The 19,080-nt window shown below is 43.1% G+C and overlaps 1 protein-coding gene across 2 annotated transcripts in view; it reads left to right on the top strand.

The window, feature by feature from the left end:
• Positions 1 to 6,056: 6,056 nt before the first annotated feature.
• The window catches only part of OSBPL2 (oxysterol binding protein like 2), a 34,350-nt gene continuing 21,326 nt past the window's right edge, over positions 6,057 to 19,080 (top strand). The window contains exons 1-3 of one of the 2 annotated variants that reach the window (XM_041478478.1): positions 6,057 to 6,109; positions 6,916 to 7,004; positions 17,790 to 17,947. In XM_041478478.1, coding sequence (XP_041334412.1) covers positions 17,911 to 17,947 — 37 coding nt within the window. In that variant the 5' untranslated portion in view covers positions 6,057 to 6,109; positions 6,916 to 7,004; positions 17,790 to 17,910. Of the gene's footprint in view, positions 6,110 to 6,915; positions 7,005 to 12,094; positions 12,269 to 17,789; positions 17,948 to 19,080 lie in introns of those variants that run through there. The other variant, XM_041478479.1, reaches the window with a different exon arrangement.

Genomic DNA, 19,080 nt, shown 5'->3' with positions numbered 1-19,080 from the left:
ATGGCCAGCCCAGCCTCCAGAGCCCGCAGGAGCTGTCCTGGCAAAGCTCAGTGCCTGGATCTGCACCCCTGCCCCGGAGCAGGGCTGTGCTTCGCGTTCAGGACATCGTTTATTTCGCATGGAAATGAGGACATGTGGATTTTTGCCATCAGGGTGAGCTGCAATTTCCACCAGCCCACCTTTACAGTTAGAGATGTTTAATTTGACATTTAGCTTAGTTACGGTAAAAAAGTCAATTTTTTTCAGACTGAATCTACCTCATTCTTCTGATACCCACTATACAAACAGAAACCAAAACCATTCATGGTACTTTAATACAAAATAAAACAAACTCCTTCCTCCACAACAGCGTCCTTTCTGTCCCTCTGACAGCCATTCTTCCACCTCATCACTTGTTTTCTCCCATTTTCTGAAAGAGCTTCCTGGACAAAAATAATGCTGATCATGTAAGACAGCATTGTGAATATCAATGAAGGTTTCTCTTCTTCTCCTTCTGCTCCCAGTTCCTTCTCTGGGCAAAAAGTAAATAGAGTCAGCTGTAGCTGACACAGAAGCTGACGAGGGAGGCACATTAGTTTGTCTGCCTGTCGGGGATTTCTTGTGTAGCAGCCTTCAGATCCAGAGCCAAACTTCCCAACTCCATCTGGGACAGGATCTAGGACAGGATCTGATTTTTTTCTTTTTGTTCATGCTCAAATATCTTATTTACTTCATTTTTTTTTTTGGTGGAATTTCATGATGAGACCTTTTTAATACCAGTCTGTAGATTAGTATAATTTATTTTGGGAAAGTTGAGATGCTAATTTTTAAGCACAGCAAATAAAGAGGCACCATAAAATTGACCTGGGTCTTGTTTTGATGCATATGTGTGAATTTGTAATTACTAATTAGTTTGCTCTAGTGGTTGCCTAGGGACAAGTGGACAGGACTTTGTTATAAAGTACTGGAGACTATTCCAGCAAGTAATATGTGCATCTAAATATTTGCTGGATCAAAGGTGCTAATTTTACTGATCTACAGAAAATTACATGCTAAAACAATCTATAGTCTATCAGTAAACACAGCTGACAGTCTGCTTTACACAGAGTTTTTTCTTTTTTCCTGCTTTTCATTTATTTTCTTTTTTTGTAGGTGTTGCTGGTTGTCACAAGTCACAGGGTTAAAACCCAGGGATTTTTTTGCAAAATTGCAGGGCAGAACTGTGCTGAGCCCCTTCCTGGGGTCAGCAGGTGCCTGAGCTCTGTGCTGCAGGGTGAGGAGGTGGCAGCCTGGGTGTCAGGGCATTTCTCTTTGTGCTGTGAACCCTGGCAGCTCTGCCAGGGGGGCACAGTGCAGATATGCCATCAGGAGCACTTGGAAAACACGTGTGCATGCCACAGAGAACGTTTCACTGCTGTCCCTTCATCCACAAAGCAGGAAAACGGAGAGGGAGCTGGTGCTGCCTCGTGGAAAGGCTGTGCTGCTGAAACAACAGCACTGAATTTAGTGAAAAATGAGGTTAAATTAGCCAACACCAGTAACACCTAACCTGGGCAGTAGGAATCTGCCTGACCTGGCAAAGGGAATGTCTAAAAGGAAATATCCCTTCCCCTGTTGCCTGTGAGGAGTTTTCCCTCGTGCTCACCCACCCTGCCCAGCTGCTTCTCTGAGATCCTGGTGACAGAGGGAAGTTACCAAGGAAGCACTCAGGTTAAATTTTACTCCCATGTCAATTCTGGCCTTGCATCAATAAGTATAATTAGCTCCTATTGACTTGAGTTTCCAGAAAGAAGCCTCACACGAGCTGCTGAATTGATCCACTGCCATCCTGGAGGGAAATGTGTCCCAAAAGTGCAGGGGTCACTTGCCTCACATGCAGCTAAACCCATGTGGGAATTAACTCTAAATAAGATGCTTCTGTGGCCAAGTTTGACAAATAAACACCTATTAGTGTATAAAGCATCACTGGCTGAAGACAGATCAGCTGGCACCAGTGGTGCATAGGCATTGGTAAAATCCAGTTTTCCAGATCTGCTCCTGGAACTCAGGCTGAAGCTGACGTGTGCCAGCCCGTATTGGGAGGGGGCTCCTAAAAGTCAAATTCCACAGTATCCCCCTAAGGAGCTTCCCAAATCCTATACAGGCATGTGAAGGATTGAAGTTGTGAGTTAAATCTGATCTATCCCATCTTCCCTGCCACGAATATCCAAAAAACCCATGGACTCCATCCCAGGGAAGATGATGTATGAAAGTGAGCTACTTTGGCCCAAATGTTTTTATCCTGAGCACATTCTCCTGCTCATCTCTACTCAGCTCCAGGAACAGGATTTTCCAGCACCAGAAGCATACAGGGAGCTAGAAGAATTCAGGGTTCAGCAGAAGGGTGCCTCACATATTCCAAAACCCTGTGGATATGGCACTTGAGGAAATGTTTTAATGCTGACAGTTGGATTTGATGACCTAAAGGTCCTTTCCAGCCTTAACAATCCTGTGATTCTGTGTTTGTGTCTAGACTTTGTGAGAAAACATGCTTTTAATGAGATTTCTGGCTTCCTGCAGAAAGCCCCTTGCACTCTCAGGGTTTTAAGCTTTCACAAACTTCGACCACAGAGATTCTCAGAACTTTATTTTATATTGAATGGAAGCGGCTCAGCCCCTGAATTGCCCTCAGCTGAATGGGTGCAGCTCCCAGGGAAATTATCACTGAAGCGGAGGATACAGGCTGTTGTGTCTTTTCCCTTCCATGCCATTACAAAGAACATGCTTATTCAGCCTTTTAACAGACTGGCTATTTCTACTTATTCAGCTTTTGCCATGTTCCTCATTATTTACAGATTCCTTTTTCTCTTGAATTGCTTTACTTCAAGGTACTGGTTAAAATTCATGTGGTTTCAGCATTACCACGTTTTTCATTACAGCCTTATCACTCTTACCAATGTCTGCTTTTTTAATATTTTCTTATATTAAATAAATTTCTGTGACTGTAGCTCTTTCACACTATCTTCCCTTTTTCAGTGCCAGCAGCTCAAAACAATCTATTACTGCCAATAGAACTCAAAATCACTGTCTTTTAAAAAGAGGTAGACTGCAGGAAGAAATCTTTATTATTTGGTTTATGGAAGATTTGAATGTTTCCCATTTTGCAGAGCTGTGTCAGGCTCACTCATATGGGGATGCAGGAAGACAGAGACCTTGAAAACCCTTCCATCAACTGCTTTGATAACTTGGGGCTTTTTTTTACCCAGAGATATTTTGGTATTCAATTCACACTGTCCCTCAATCCAAATAATCTTTCAAGTGTGGACAAGCCCCACACTCCTCCAAGGTGAAGCTGTTGGTGAGCAGGAGGGCTGGGAGCGTTCCCAAGGACATTTGGACAGAGCTGTGAGGGCTCTGCTGTGCCTCTGGAGGCAGGAACAGGGGCTGGGAATTCCAGCCTGGAGGAGGGACACGAGCTGGAGATGCTGGAGCCTTCACTAAACAAATGGGTTTGGTTATGAAACTCCCTGGCAAGGAGTCACGGACTAAAAGGAGCTTCCCAGGGCTGGACAACTTGCCCAAACATGTCGGGACTGAGCGGCTGCTTTGGCTGCTGGATGGTTTGGAGGAGGAGGGAAGAGGTTTTTGTCTCATGGGTGATGGACTGACTGCTGGCAATCAGCATTTCTGCTGCAAGGGGCCACATTTCCTTGCAATATCTCTACACCAACATCTCTAGGTTGTTTGGGTTCCCATTCTGCCCTTGTATCACCACTTAGGTTCCCCAAATCTGCTGCAGTGACAAGGTTTGCTGGGATCAGTTTTCCACAGGATTGTGTTTCTCCACAGGAGGGAAGCACTTGGGTTTATGGTAGGTGGAGCTGATGGTTACACCTATGCCTGAGACAGTTGCACAATACTTTCCCCTGTGAACCCCCTGTTTAATTATTTAACATTGCAAAACTCTGCCAACAAGGCAAAATTTCCATGCCATCTCCTTTAGAGGGTAACTGCTCTCCTCCCTCATTGCCAATGCAGAAGGGAGGCAAACACAGAGTTAAATTCTTCTCCCTGTCCAGTTTTGGGGTTTTATGGAGTTAGATTGCTAAAGAATAGCCCATGAATATTTAACAAAGGAAGAAATTGTCAATTATCCTCATTTTTGCTAAGCGTGGAAATCCAGCTGAAATGCTTACAAACTGGACGGGAGAAGGATGCCCATGCCTTCAATTAAGACCAGAAAAAGCTACAAAAATTCAGTATATCTTGGTCATCTAATCAGTGGATTTGTCTTGCTGTGGTCCTTTTGGAGAACTCTCCCAGATCAGCTGCTTAGTCATGACAAAGGCCTGCACCATCAGAAAATAATAATTTAAATCCTGATTACTTTCTGTTTGTGGGGCTTTGCTTAAAAGCTGCAGCAGATATATTTCTGTGCTTCATGTTGAGACTTATAAGGTTGAGCAACCCAAGAGGGGTGGCTGAATTGGAGCTTACAGGGAAAAAAAAAGTATTTCTGGGCAAATCAGGAAAACCTTATAAAGATATTTGGAGTAATACAAATTATCCTTTAGTCCCCAAGATTTGTACTCCCTAAATGTGGGTAAATGAAGGGGTGAAATAACATGTGGGTATGGCAAGAATGGGTTGAGAGGGACCAAGAGACATCCTTGGAGGCAGCTGTGCCCACCCCAAAACACTCAATGCCAAGGTGTGTGAGAAATCCCCCTGGGGACTTCACTAAATGTTTCCACTTGTGCCAGAGCAAGGAGCATTATCGCTGTTAATGTGTGTCTGTACACTGGCCAGGAGCTGTCAGCCCGTTTGGGGGTGAGTAACACTCCAGAACTGTGCCAGCAAAAGTGTTTGGGGATAGCCAGAGGGAGCCCTGCAGCAAAGGAGTGGCTCAGATTTTGTGATGATGCTTGGTTCAGATTTTGTGATGATGCTTGGTTCAGATTTTGTGATGATGTTTGGTTCAGATTTTGTGATGACGTTTGGTTCAGATTTTGTGGTGACGTTTGGTTCAGATTTTGTGATGATGTTTGGTTCAGATTTTGTGATGATGTTTCATTCAGATTTTGTGATGAAGTTTGGTTCAGATTTTGTGATGATGCTTGGTTCAGATTTTGTGATGATGTTTGGTTCAGATTTTGTGATGATGTGTGGTTCAGATTTTGTGATGATGTTTGGTTCAGATTTTCCCCGCTGCCCTTGCAGCCATTCCCTTGTTAAAGAAGGTCTGTATCCACCTCTGATGGGCGAGCTGCAGGATTGATCTGCTCATCCCTCTGCTTGCTTTGCACTGAGAGCTGAATCAACGGGAAGAGAAGATAATTTTGAGGGTAAGTACTTGCGTCTCACCTCCCTCCTTCACTCCCTGCCATTTCATGCTCCCACATGGCTCCATGGACCGTTTCTCTGGGGTTTTGGGGTGTCCATGGAGCTGCTGTGAGTGCCAGGGCAGGGAGGATGGCGATGGGATGAAGGAATTCACAACCACAGGGATGACGGTCTGTAAGTTACACAACCCCACAAACCCGCTTGATTTCACATCCGCCCTCACCCAGCTACAGCATCTGCAAGTGAATTTGCAGCTGGAGACCCGCACCCTGATAAACCATCGGGGCACTGATAAACCATCGGGACATGGATGAAACAGAAGGACTTAAAATTCCACCTGTCTTTGAGAATGCCATATTTCTCCATTAGGTTACGGCGAGCCAAGCTTGCACTGTGAAATCACCTACTAGCTGAAATGTCCCACAAACCCCACAGCCCAGAGCACCCACAAGGCGGTCACTCTTCCCGGGGGGGACCCAAAATCCTCTGGGAACTCTCTCGGTGAGGCGTCCCCGGCCGCGGGGGCTGCCGGGACTACCTCATCTGCATAGCCACGCCCTCATCTGCATATCCCCTGCGCCATTGGCCAGCGGTCTCCCCAGCGGTGGCGCGGCCCGAGGCCGTCAGGCTCGGCGCTTCATTAGCATTCGCCCCGCCTCCCAGCGGGGAGACGGGGAGCTGATTCGTCGTCTTGGCAACAGCGGGGCGCGGCCGCGCTCTCGATTGGCGGAGGTGCCTGTCAATCCACCGCGGCCAGGGCCGCACTTCCGCCTCGGTGTCCGCGGTGCCGTCGCTGGAGCCGGTGCAGGTAACGCCGCGGGCCGGGCCCGGGGCCGCCGCGCTGCGCTCCGCGTTCCGCTACCCCGGGGCCTCCGCTCCCCTCGCCGGCCCCAGCGCTCCCACAGCCCCGTTCGGGCCCGGCTCGGGGGTCCCGTCCCGTCCTCAGCGGGCCGCGGGCCGCGCTGTCAGCGCGGCGGGGGCGGGCGGTGGAGCGGCTGCCCCAACGCTTCTCTCCCGTCCCGGCGGCCCCGAGGGGCCTTGATGTGCCGGGGTGGCTCGGGGCGCTGCGGGCCGCAGGCCCGTGCTGCAGCGTGGGCAGCGCTGGGGCGAGGTGCTGAGCTGTGCCCGGCGCTGTGGATCCTGCCCGGTGCTGTGGATCTGCCCGGTGCTGAGCTGTGCCCGGTGGTGTGATTTTACCCGGCGCTGTGGATCCTGTCCGGCTCTGTGGATCCTGTCCGGCGTTGTGGATCCTGCCCGGCGCTGAGCTGTGCCCGGCGCTGATCCATGCCCGGTGCCGTGATCCCCCCGCTGATCCCGTCCCGGCTGGGTCCTTCCCCGTCCCCCCCATCCCTGGGTCCCTGCAGCTCCGGCAGCCCCAGCCTTGGGATTTTTCTAATTTTACCCGATTTTTCCGATTGCTCTTGCAGCTGGGCAGTTGAGCAAAGGAGGCTGCGACGGCCGGCTCCCCAGAGGAATGTGCTGGGCTCGGTTTCAGCACAGCGCAGAGCCTCAAGGGGCCTTTTAGGTCACAGCTGAAGCAGTTGGGGTTTATTTGGGGTTGGCTTTTATTTAATTTTGTTTTTTTCAGTTACCTACTCGATGTTTCTCTTACAGAGAAGGAGAAAAGCAAGATGGGAAAAATAGCAGGAAAAAAGGCTTCTTTTTAAATAACATGCCACCAGAACTTCTGCATGGTAATAAAGGTATAAGATCCATTTATTTAATTTGTTTATTGATTGTGTTTGTGCTCTCTGTATGTTTGGAATCAGGACTTCTTTTGGAAGCAGTTTGTTGGTGTGCAGCACTTGCAGGCCAGAATTTCAAATGTAGTTTCAAAATCACCTCCTGGCTTTTGTGTGTGCAATAACCTTGTGTTTCCTCTCAGAAGTGTCTGCCAAAGCGTGTTGAGTGCAAGCAGATACTTCTTCCATTTACTGTGAATTTTCTCAGCTAAATTACATAGCCTTCGTTTGGGATTCCAGGAAAGTAAAAGGAAACATGGTGGATCTGCAGTGTTCATTTGCACCACTCTTCCCATAGTGTTTTCTTTTCTAAAGCTTTGCATGCAAGGGAAAATGAATTTGATCATTCCAACTGAACCTTCTGAAGTTCTAAAAATCCATGTTTGTTTTGCCATCTGGGGGCAACCACATGTGTTATCACCTTAACAAACTTTACACCAGCGTGCTCAGGGACTTCTAAAAGCTCAGGGCAATTTCTGGAAGCAGTGACTTGGGTCACTTCCAAACATGAGGCGCTGTGCCGTGGGATGGGACTAGGAGAACTGGCTAAACTAGCACGGAAGCAAGAAATTCTAAGTGCTGATTTTCCCCCTGAATAACCCCTTGGGTTTTCAGTTACAGTAAACACAGCTTTTTCTTAAAATAGTTGTGGAGCCGTACACGTGTTTGACCACATGGCAGAAAGCTGAGGGCAGTCTGGGAGAGGATCAGCAGTGATTGTTATTGTTATTGTTGCCTTCCTGAACCAGCAGCACCTCATGATGAACTTGTAACTTCAGGAAGTCCTCAAAAGGAAACGCTGAGATGTCTGCTGTCCAGGAAAAAATATGGCATTTTTCCTCCAGAACTGGCTCTTCAGCCATGCCAAAATAATCTTAGAAGGCAAAAGTTTGAGGTAGAAAATGGTGATTACAAACCCTGTGCTTGCAGGCAGTTAAGGACTAGATGGGCTAAAGGTTTCAGTTGATGCAGTATTGAAAAGCAGTGTGGTTATTTCTCATTTGTGTGCTGGTATCTTTTGGTAACTGATCACAGAAGATCGCTTCACTCTTGGCTGGTTTCTTTAAGTCACTTCTAATACTGTTACTGCTTTCCATGCTATGTACTTGCTGGCAGGTGTTATGACTGAAGCTGGTATTTCTTTCAGTCTTTCTTCTTGTGAATTCTCCTGTGTGAACTTCACATATGCTGACCTAGAACAAAGGTGGAAAGCTTTGCTTTCTGTTATCTTAGTGTTGGCTGGAAAACCAGCCAGAAATCAGACTCTTTTTTTGCTTTGATAAGGCTATATTTTTAAATCACTGTTTGTAGTGCCAGTCAGATGATTTTATTTTTTTTTGCTGTTGTTTGAAAGCAAGATTAGCCTGCAAGTACGCTGAATTTTTAAGCAGATAATTTATTAGCTTTGATATTTGAAGTAGCTTGTCCTTGAACAAATGCAATGTTACATCATGCTGTTCATATCTCGGCCTTCTGTTTACAAGGTGCCATTTTTCTGGTCCATCACTCAGCATCAGTTTTGTCACCTGCCTCATGGAGATGTAAGAAATATCTGTATTTGACACTGGTATGATGTTGTAAAGTGCTTAGTGTTTAGTCTCCTCTTTGTGAAGTAACTAAAATGTTTGGTTCTTACAGTTCTTGGAAGAAGTGCACAAAATGAGGCGTGCAAAGAATATGTGTTAAATTAGGAGTGCTCAAGAGCTGGAATGTTGTTGCTGAGCTTGCAAATATGCAGCTGATCACATGAGTGTCTTCTCCAAGCTGAATAAATTGGAAAGTGAGAGCAAGGAACAAATTGGTCACCCTGTGTCTGCCACTTTGGAGATAGGGGACTTTGATGTTTTTCTTGTTGCAAAAAAAAATAGAGGTTATGCTTTATGGTAAATCTTTAATGGGTTTTATTATTTTATGGAGTAGACCACCACAGAACCTGGAATTCAAGAATTCATTATCTCAGTCCTTGCATCTCAATAATTACTGTGCACATGTATGTGATGTAATTATTTACTTTCTATCGTTAAAGGCTTGTAAAAGCAAGTTGCAGGAGACAGTAACAAGCAATTCAAATGTGGCTTACCATAACTTTCAGTTATACTCTTTAAAAATGCATTGTTGATTCAGTGCACAAAGATAATGTCTTAATTTTCAGGATCAATAAGTTACAAGAATAGACTAAGCTTACTTAATCTTGATTTTTTTTTTCTTTCCTTAAATACAGTTACAATTGGAAATTCATTTGCTGGTCTAGACAGATCATTTAGATTAATTCAGTTTATTTTATTATGCACATAATTTAATGAGACAGGTTTGTAGTAGATTGCAGCAGCTCTCCATTCAGAAAATGCAGAGGCTGCAGTGTGTTTTCTTCCTGGCCTTGTTTATCCATCTGCTGGGAGGGAGGGTTCACAAAAGGTGAATTATCCCTGCAGCTGCAGAGCTGCACTTTTTAGTCTTGGCCCTCTTGGTTTTGTAGTCCCAAACTTGAGCTGTCTCTGCTCTGTTGGACGCCTAATGGCTGTGCTTGGTGTTAGACCAAATTGGTCTGTGCTGTTCCTGCTCCAGTCCAGTTCCTTTGCTGTGCTGGTCAGTTTTGGGTGAGATAAAGGCTCTTGGGATGCTGTGAACCTCTGGGGCATTGCAAAGTTTGTGTGCTTGGGGTATTTGTCAAGAAATGTGTTTTTGTGATTGGATAAATAACTTCACTTCTGAGTAAATTTTTTTAGGCCTCCCAAAAGAATCTGTTAGTAGATCTCACAGTGTTTTGATTCTAGTGATAGTTAGTGTTTTGGTTCTCATGATATTTACAGGGAGTGGAGGTTGAAGGTGGTAAAGTGTGTGAATTCTGAGGTGTCTGTGGTTCACATCCCTCTTGCTCAGCTCACTAACTCACTGACCAGCTCCTCTGCTCCCTACAACGTGTCAGGGCAGTCAAGGGAGGATGAGAATCCCTTTAGTAGCTCTCAACCCTTTAGTAGCTCTCAGTGATGAATCCTGTGTGTGTTAAGGCTGCAGAGAAATTCTCTCTCCAGCCTGTTCCTAAGGGGCCCTTCAGCAACCTGTGCTGACTGAAATCAAAACTTTTCCAGGAGAGCAGAACTGCCCCGTGCATGGGTTCTTTCTGAGTTGTGCACTAGAACAATGAAACTGTTGAGTGCTTGTTTAATAGTGGAACAAAAATGTTACCCATCTTCAGAGGTGTAAATAACTTTGTTTACATGCTCTTGTTTTATTTTAAACAAAGTGCTGTGCGCGTTTTGTTACCCAAGTGGGTTAATGTTACTGAGCAGATAGCTGGGTGGGTTCTTTATTAAAACTGGGCTCTAAATGGAGATATTTGTCTTCTATTGAGGAGTTGCAGTTAATTTTCTTTCATTTTTAAGCAAACAGAGTAGCACCCTTATACTGGAATCCAGTAGGTATTTACTATAAATGCAGCTTTAAAGGAAATTGTCATAGCATAAAATCTGACTTCCTAAAGCTTTTGCAAATTTGTGGTATCACCTTAAAACCCCCCTCAGAAACAGTCTGTTAGCTGTGTGCAGGTGCTCATGCTGTGGAATTCTGTGTGTGTGAGGAGTTGGTGGTAGGCATAAAAAGATGGTTTCTTCTACTGTAGGGCTTTGCACTGGGTTAGTCACTGTCATCCTCCTGCTTTATTTCCAGTATAATTGCTACCATAATTGTCTAAGAGTCTCTGTGAAAATTATTTCCAAAATACCTTGTGCAGAGTGAATGTAAACCTGCATCTGCCTGGGAGAATGAGTCCACAGGGACAAAGCTGCCTTTGAGGAGGAAGATCTATGAACTCACACGTAGAACTAGTTTTGCTGTTCTAGGGTTTTTTTCCAGTGATATTTTATGCTGTAACTGTCTTCATGTTCATAAGCTTCAGTGATCAATTTGCAGGGGTGGTTGCATTATGATGAGAAATACCCAAGCATCCTTAATTTTATCTTCAAAGAAGTGTTCCTAAATGATTAATTATGTATCTACTGACACTTGTGTCCAAAGCTACTGTGCTTGGAGTTATTGATTACTTCCCACCTTCTCTCTTACAAGTAAGATAAAACAGATCCCCAGGAAACAACTAAGAAATAACTAGTTTTACAATACAGTATTGAATGATTTATTTTTTTAACAGTGTGGCTGGAAATGAGCTGATTTATCACTCCTGATCAAACCTGGCATTATGCATAATGCATGGAGAGGCGTGCAGAACAGAATTTTGTCATTTTTTACAGTCATAGGCCATGAAATACTTTCCAAGGGAACGTTACAGAGTCTGAGAAATGCTGTATCAGGTGCTCTCAGGTGCAAAAATGTCTCTGATATTAAGATATTGTTAAGAAAGGAGAAAATTTACAGAATTCTGTATGAATTTCAATGAAGTGTTTTGTACCAAAAAATATTAGTCTGCTGGAATCAAGTTTCTTTGATCTATTTGTTACGTTTGAGGGAAGTTCTGCAAACTAGTATCCTTGGCTATAGAACAGAATTTTTGGCTGAAGTGAAAGTGGGGAATAGCCATTGATTCCATAGGTAATTGAGATTATTCTGGGAGGATATTTTCTGTCCAGCTTCATCTTTACAATTTTTATGTTCAGTAAATAATGCTTCTGGTATCAGCACTGGAGCTTTGGGCTGGGACAATGATTAGTGTGTGGGACAGTTACTGTCATTTTTTCTGATGCAGAAACAAGTTTCGTGGCCTTTAATCCTTTGACAGCCAGACTTGTAGTGTTTCAGTTGTCTCTTAATTCCTGTGAAGCATCACCAAAAATTGGTATTTCTGAGAGAACAGAACATGGTTCTGTCTGCCATAAATGGCTCAGCTCATTTGTTCAGAGCTAACCTTTCAGATGTTCAGTTTGTTGTCATCATTGTTTCAAGTGCTGGCACTGAACTGTCCCCAGGCCATTTAATAACTCCCAACTACATAAAAGCCTGTGGTAGGGACAGCTGCAATTTCCCAAGAAATGGAAGAGTGACAGTGGGCTGAGTGTTCAGCTGATGCTCCTCATTCAGCCTCTCTGCACTTTATTTAACAGATTTGAGAAGGAAGTTGCCCTACTCTTGCTGTGGTGAGAGAACTTTATCTTGCCAAGACATCTGGCAGATGGTATTACATTCAAACTTTGGACTAAGAAACAAATCTCACTTGGGAAAGAAAATCCTCTCCTGGATTCTGCTGTCTGTGTGACTGTTCTGTGGCTGAAGAGATTGTAAGTGCATAACAGTTAATCTAAATTGCCAATTAAATTTGCTTCTTGGCTAATTTTTGTGGATGTTTGAGATCCAGTGTTGCTGGTAACCTAATTTCATGAGTCAATTAAGATTCATCCTTGCTGAAGCTTTCATTCAGAGATGAAACACTGCAGTTTGATGTTTTCAGGAGATGTGTATGAATTAAACACACATGAATATTTATCTGTTAGTTCAAGTTATTTATTTCTGTCCCTTGAAGCACTACAGCTATGTTTTATTTCAGCTGGCAACTCAAGAGATGATGGGGTTGGCTCTTATTCCAGCAGTCATATTGTACACTGGGGGATTTTGTGTTCTTTTTTTTCCTCATTTCTTATATTTGCTGTTATTATGAAGGATGTGGATGTTTGATCTTCTTTTGGCTCTTTGGGAATCTCTTTCTGGACAGAAGGTACATCCTGAACACAAGGTGTCGCAGAATCACAGAATGGTTTGGGTTGGTAGGGGCCTTAAAACTCATCTCATTCCATCTGCTGCCATGGGCAGGGACACCTTCCACTGTCCCAGGCTGCTCCAAGCCCCTTCCAGCCTGGCCTTGGACACTTCCAGGGATCCAGGGCCAGCCACAGCTGCTCTGGGCACCCTGTGCCAGGGCCTCAGCACCATCACAGGGAAGAATTTCTTTCTAATATAAAATGTAAACCTTCCCCCTGTCAGTTTGAAAATTCATGTTCTCCCTTATCCTATCAAAGTAATGAAAATGTTTTTCATGAGGAAGGTCCCAAGTGACTTTTTTTTCCCTTCTTTTTTCTTAATTGCTTGTGATTTTTCTCTTTATGTTAAGAATCTTGAATGATTTTAAAATTTGCTGTGAAAATGCACACCCAACAAAACCTTGTTAGGCATGTGAAAAAGCTGATGAATGTGCTAGTTCGTGAATTCTTTGGTGGCACTCTTAATTCCAGGGTATTGAACTCCTACCACCCTACCTGCTCATGCTGGTGAACCTCTGGGGTTATTTTAATGACTGCTTATTGATTCTCTACTTGGTTTTACTTAAATGCTTCTGGATTTCACAAGTAGATTCAATGAATAGACCCACGTGTTTTATATGTTATGTAGAGCTAGAACATGTGCTTTCAAAGCAAAAAAAAAAAAAAAAAAAAAGGATTTTTAATTTAGAAGGGTGATGTCAGCAAAGCTTTCCAGAATTGATGCATGATGAGAAATTTCAGCTTGAGGTCTGGAGGAGAAAGGCACTGTAGCTGTCCACAGCCAGCTTCAAACCTGAGCTTGCTGAGCCACATTCCAGCCCAGTGAGCCACTCATTGTAAATGCTGCTCTTTCTATAGAAATGGAAATGTTTCTTTAAGGAGGAGTAACTTTTGGTTATCCAGCTGGGACTTTATTAAGGATTAACCTGGAAGAACAAGTCAGGATAGAGGAACTAGTCCATTTAACTTAGGGTAGTTACAGGTTTAAACTCTTACAGGGGTACAAGTTTTTAGGGTTCTTGAATTGGTGTATAAGTTCCTAGGATCCAGGAGCATGGTTGAAATAAATTGGTTCTTTTTGTTACTTTTCCCCTGAAAAATCAAATTTGAGAGGGGACAAGCCTACAAAGTGACAAATTTGAGGGATTACTAATTTCCCAAGATAAAGGCAGTGGATTCCCACACGCTGGTTTTGGAGAGCAGCCCTGGAGGTGGAATGTGCATCTCCTCTCAGGGAGATGCTCACATGCACATCACAGAATGCCTGGAGCAAATTAGGCAGTTTATAAAGTGATTTTCTTGAAAGTCTTGTGCTTCTGTTGTCCTGGTTTTAAAAATAAGTTCAAGTGGGAGGAAATGGTTTAAAATAGGAATTGTGCAGAGTCTAGGACTGGTGTATTTCTGGAAGAGAATTTGTGTACCTTCTACTGCTGGGGACTGTGACCTTGTAGGGGACACTCTGACCTGCAGGGAGCTTTGCATGCAGAGCGTGTCATTGGCAGCCACATCAACTGGGGCTTGTCACTGCCGAGTGACAGGTTCAGCTCTGTGCCTGACAGACCACTTTGTGTGACATTATTCACAACCACTTTGTGCTTCCTTGGTCATGGGCCCTGGCTGGCGCTGTGGCTGGCGTGAATAGTTTGTTACACGCTCTGCATCAAGGCTCTGGGGGTCACTGGGAGAAGGGAATTTGCTCCTGAGCTCCTCCTGGGACCTGTCTGGTGTTTAGGAACTGCCCTTTCTGTTTGTTCTCTCTCCTGTGACAGACCTAGTTCTGGAAGGCAGGAATTCTGGAATTCTGAGTCATCCCTCCCCTCTGTAGAACCTATTTCAAGGTGTGCTGTGGAGATGTTCCTGCAGTTTTTACTGCAGCTGCATGCTTTGTTTTGTCCTGTAAGAAAGGGGCTGTCCATGCTCATCAGTCAGGAATGTGTCATCCTCTCTGATGAACTGTGAGAATTTAAAGTTTTTAATGATTATCACAGAGTCATAGGATGGTTTGGGTTGGAAAGAGCCTTAAAGATCATCTCATTCCATCTCCTGCCATGGAACATAATAAATTAGTTCGTACCAATCCATAGCCTTGAAATATGAGGAAGTAGATAAGCTTTGTTGCTTATCCTGTAAACCACAAAATCCATCCTGGCTGTGGCCAGGAGTGTGTTGTCATCATTAAATGAGGATTTTCCAGTTCTGTTAAGGTGCCTGTACTTGCAGCTTTTCCCTGTTATTGATAAGATGATCTGGTGAGTGCAGCTGGGCTGAGATCCCCTGGAAAAGCACATTTCTGGGTGTCTGTCTCTTAGCTGGGCTGAGATCCCCTGGAAAAGCACATTTCTGGATGTCTCTGTCTTGGGTACCCAGGTCCAGCCCCTTGACCCTGCCTGGAAAGTGAAGCCCACTGAGATAATTTTAGCCTGTAAAGCAGCAAACCTCAACTGCTGAAAGTGTTCTCTCAACAAGCAGAGTCTGTGTGGAAAGCTGTTTGTTACATCCCTGTTGGTTACTGTGTGTGCAAGAAAATGTCCAGACAGACTTCGTGTTCCTTCTTCTCTGCAGGGCTGAAAGGTGAGACGGTGACAGGATGTTTGTGCTGTATGAAAGATTTTCCAGGAGAGCAGCTGGGCCTGAGCTCCTGAAGGTCTGTCTGACACAGGAGTGGTGCACCCTTCTTTCAATGGCAATTTTTGATAAAATTTGTTTTTTAAAATAAAAATAATTTTTTTGATAAAAGGGTGCTGCTAGCTACCCTTGCTGGTGTGCAGGTGAATTCTTCTGGGAACATCAGGGAATGGAAGAGGAAATACAGATTACAGGTGCTGAATATGAAGCTACCAGGATGTTTTTGTCTTCTGGTATTTCAGCCTAGTTAAAAGTAACTTTTGGTGTTGCTCTTAGTAAGAGAACAGGATTTAATCCCAGCTTTTTGGCTTATGAAAGCTGAATGCTGTTATCACTGTGTGTTCAGCTACATGCAAATTCATGTTAATCTCTGCTGTATAAAAGAACTGAATGTAAAAGAAGTGATGCAAGTGGGAAGTTATTCCTAGTGTAACTCAGCACAATATATTATTTTTTTCTTTTTTAAAATGTTCCTAACACCTTAGGACAATTTGTGACTGTAATTATTTAAAGTGATTTCAATGAATATTTTGTATATAACTTACAGGCATATGATTGAATTTTCAAATAGCAGTGAGCTTCAGGTGTGGTGTGAGGTAGATGTCAGGAGAGCACAAGATAACTCTGCTTTTCGTGTCTCTGATTCTGGTCACTTCATTTGTACTTGGTGAGTGTTTTTGTAGGAAAGCTTTGTTGTCTCTGCAGTGGAACTGCACATTGTGGGATGTAGTTCCACTTCACAAGGCCTTTTGTAATACAATTATTGTTGTGCAGGAGAGGAGAGAGGAGAAACTGGCATTCATCTGTATGACCTTATTTATTCTAAGGCTCTTAATGATATTTGACAGTTTCGTGAGTCATAATTTCTATTTTTTAGTGCTTTCTGTACAACACTAAACAGAAAAAGGGAAGATGCAAGAAAACATGGAGAAAATAATGTAGTTGTAGCCCTGATCATGAGAGGGCTGTGTCTTGTACATATATAAGTTTCCTTCTGGAAATATTGGCAGCTGTTTTGTTAGAAGGATGCAGTGCTTGCAGACAATTGAAAGCATAAATGTCTTCCATCTTCAAAGATACTTGGAGGGTGAGGATTTGTAAATATGATATTGCTGGTGCAGAGATTGTTATAAAATCCTATAGTAGCAAGGAGATGGGAGGTTCCTAAGGGAAAAGTGACAAACTGAAATACCCATCCTTGAAAGACATAAACCACTTCAAGGCAAACACTAAATTCATTAACTTAGATGAGTCCCATAATGGGCTGGTTTAGCTCCTCCCTCTGAATGGACAGTTAGAAGAACTGTATGTATGTAAGGCATTGAAACAGCTTTTGTTCTGGGCAGTGGGGGGAAAAAAAGACCTGAAACACAGTCTGGTTTCTTGCAGAGAAAAAGAAAGAATTGGCTTCAAACATGGTACACTCTTCTCCTAGGAGCAGAGTGCACTTCTGGCTTTGTTTCTCTTAATTGGAATGGAATTGTGCAATTATAATTACTCTGGAGAAACTACTGTCACAAAAGCAGTGGAATCTTTGGGATCAGAAAAAATTGAGACTGACAGATTGAGGTTGTTTTGGAGGAGATATCGATAGCATTGCCATGCTGTCATTTATTGCTGTGCACTTGGCTCATTGTTGGAACCTGGTAAACATTTGTAAAATTGAAAATGAAATTTTCCCATTCTGCTCCTTAAACTAAAGTTGGGTGAGGTAAAAATATTTGCATTACACCACTGTCAACCATCTGGAAAAAATCTAATTTAGTCCATCCATAAGGTAGAGCTGGAATACTACATAAATCTGTAAGTTATTTGCAGAGTGCGTGGTTCTCCTGAGGAAAAGTTTGTTGGTTCTTTACATTCCTTCTAGAGGGAAAAATCTCCATTTTCTCTTTGAGAGTGCATAGCAGTAGCCTGACAAAACTTGTCTCAGGGTCACTACATATTGATTGCATGATGTAGAGTCAGGCCCAGCATTTTCATGCAGTGGTCAGATTCTGAGATACCAAGGTTCTTTCTTGTTCCCAGCTTTCTTGGTTAAGGATGCAGTAAGGCTTATCCTCTTGCTGAGGAGAATTTTTGGTTTGCCAGCTGGCTTTTTCTTCTGTCAGTTCTCTGCTCCTTCTAGCTGTACTTGCCTGAAATTTAACTTGCTGTAAATAAGATGCATTTTGCAGTAATGTATATGAAGTATTTATACAGAGAGACATGTGACACCGTAAATCAGCTGTTCTTGTGGCAGGTAATAGTTGTCTTCAAAATTACTGTGGTTATCAAAGAAAACTGTTTACTTATGAATGCAGAAATCCATCTTTTGCCGTGGGAAGAAACAGGAAAATAAGTGTTTGTCAAGTGTGAGCGTTTGTACACAGGAGAAGTGTGGAAGCTGCTAATTCTGTTTTCCTGTCTTGTCAAATAGATCATCTAAAGCAGCTGGGTATTTGCAAAAGAAGACCCTGACAGCACCCAGATACTTTAAATCAAGTTCAAGGATGCATTAGAGAGAGCTGCACTGGCTGCACCAGATTTCACCCTGAAGGATGAACAGTGAAGAGGAATTTTATGATGCCGTTACGGGTGAGTGATGGGCACAGTGCCAAGGGGATAAAACCCCTGTAAATTGCATTGTGTGTGTGGTGGGGGGCTGGTAATATATGGCTGTTAATAATAAATCAAAAGTAAACTTGGGTTGGTAAAACTTGTATTGCTGTCTTCTGAAAAGTAGAAAAGGAAAATTGTAGCTCGTGTCCAGGCTTGGAAATGAGGGGGTTTTTTGTTAAAGATTAATGCCAGTTATTATTTCATCACTATAACAGTCCTTTAGTGGCCAGGTCTTGCTTTTATTTTCTGTGAAAATCAATTTTAATAGCAGCTTGAGAAGCAGACCCTTTGAAAGGTGAAATATTTCCTGTGGGTTGTTTTTATTGTTATTGTATTAATTTTTTTTTTATTTTAATGGAAAACTTATTCTAAAGAATTGAAGTAGAAAATGTTTTTCTAGTCAGAAACAAATTGCTGTAAAAGCATGTTTTTAAGATAGGGAGCCAAAAGTCTTTGCAATCCTATTTTCTGCAAAAAAGCAAACATGAGTCACTTCACACTTGAGCAGTGTATCAAATAGTACTTTGCTTTCAACTAATGAGGATGAATAGTTATTTATAAGGCTTTTAGATGGCTTTAGTGGTGAAATAAAATGCTTGAAGTATTTTAATAAAGAAAAAGGAAATCCTCTTAAAGATTTCAAACAGTTTTAAAGATTTCCACTTAAATGTCTCTCAAGAAATCCTGTAACAGAGGTGAAGTGAGAAATACTGACTGTGCAGTAGTTAATGTAAAATCACAGGAATGAAAAGAGAATAATGGTAAGTGTGAAAGCTGCAGGAATGGAAGTAGCATGGTAGATAGAAGTGGGTAAGGTAGACTTAGACATGGATGGTTGGAAATTCATGTGAGGAATAAACAGAGGGGGCTGGGTGAAGCAGTGTGACTGACAGCAGACTGTACAGGACTTGTCACAACTATGTCACAGAGGAGAGAGGAAATTTGGTTTGCATTCATGCCAGCTGGGAGTGATGGGGACTAGTACTCCAAATTCATCTGTAAAATCAAACCATTGTACCATTAAAATATTTCTGTGTGTCATTAATAATCTTTCAGTTTCAAGAACTCAGAGTCACTGCCATAAATGAACTAGATTTTTTTCCACTGAA

Source organism: Pyrgilauda ruficollis, unplaced genomic scaffold, assembly GCF_017590135.1.
Source record: "Pyrgilauda ruficollis isolate IOZ18807 unplaced genomic scaffold, ASM1759013v1 scaffold45, whole genome shotgun sequence".
Classification (NCBI taxonomy): Eukaryota; Metazoa; Chordata; class Aves; order Passeriformes; family Passeridae; genus Pyrgilauda; species Pyrgilauda ruficollis.
This window is presented reverse-complemented; position numbering and strand designations above follow the sequence as displayed.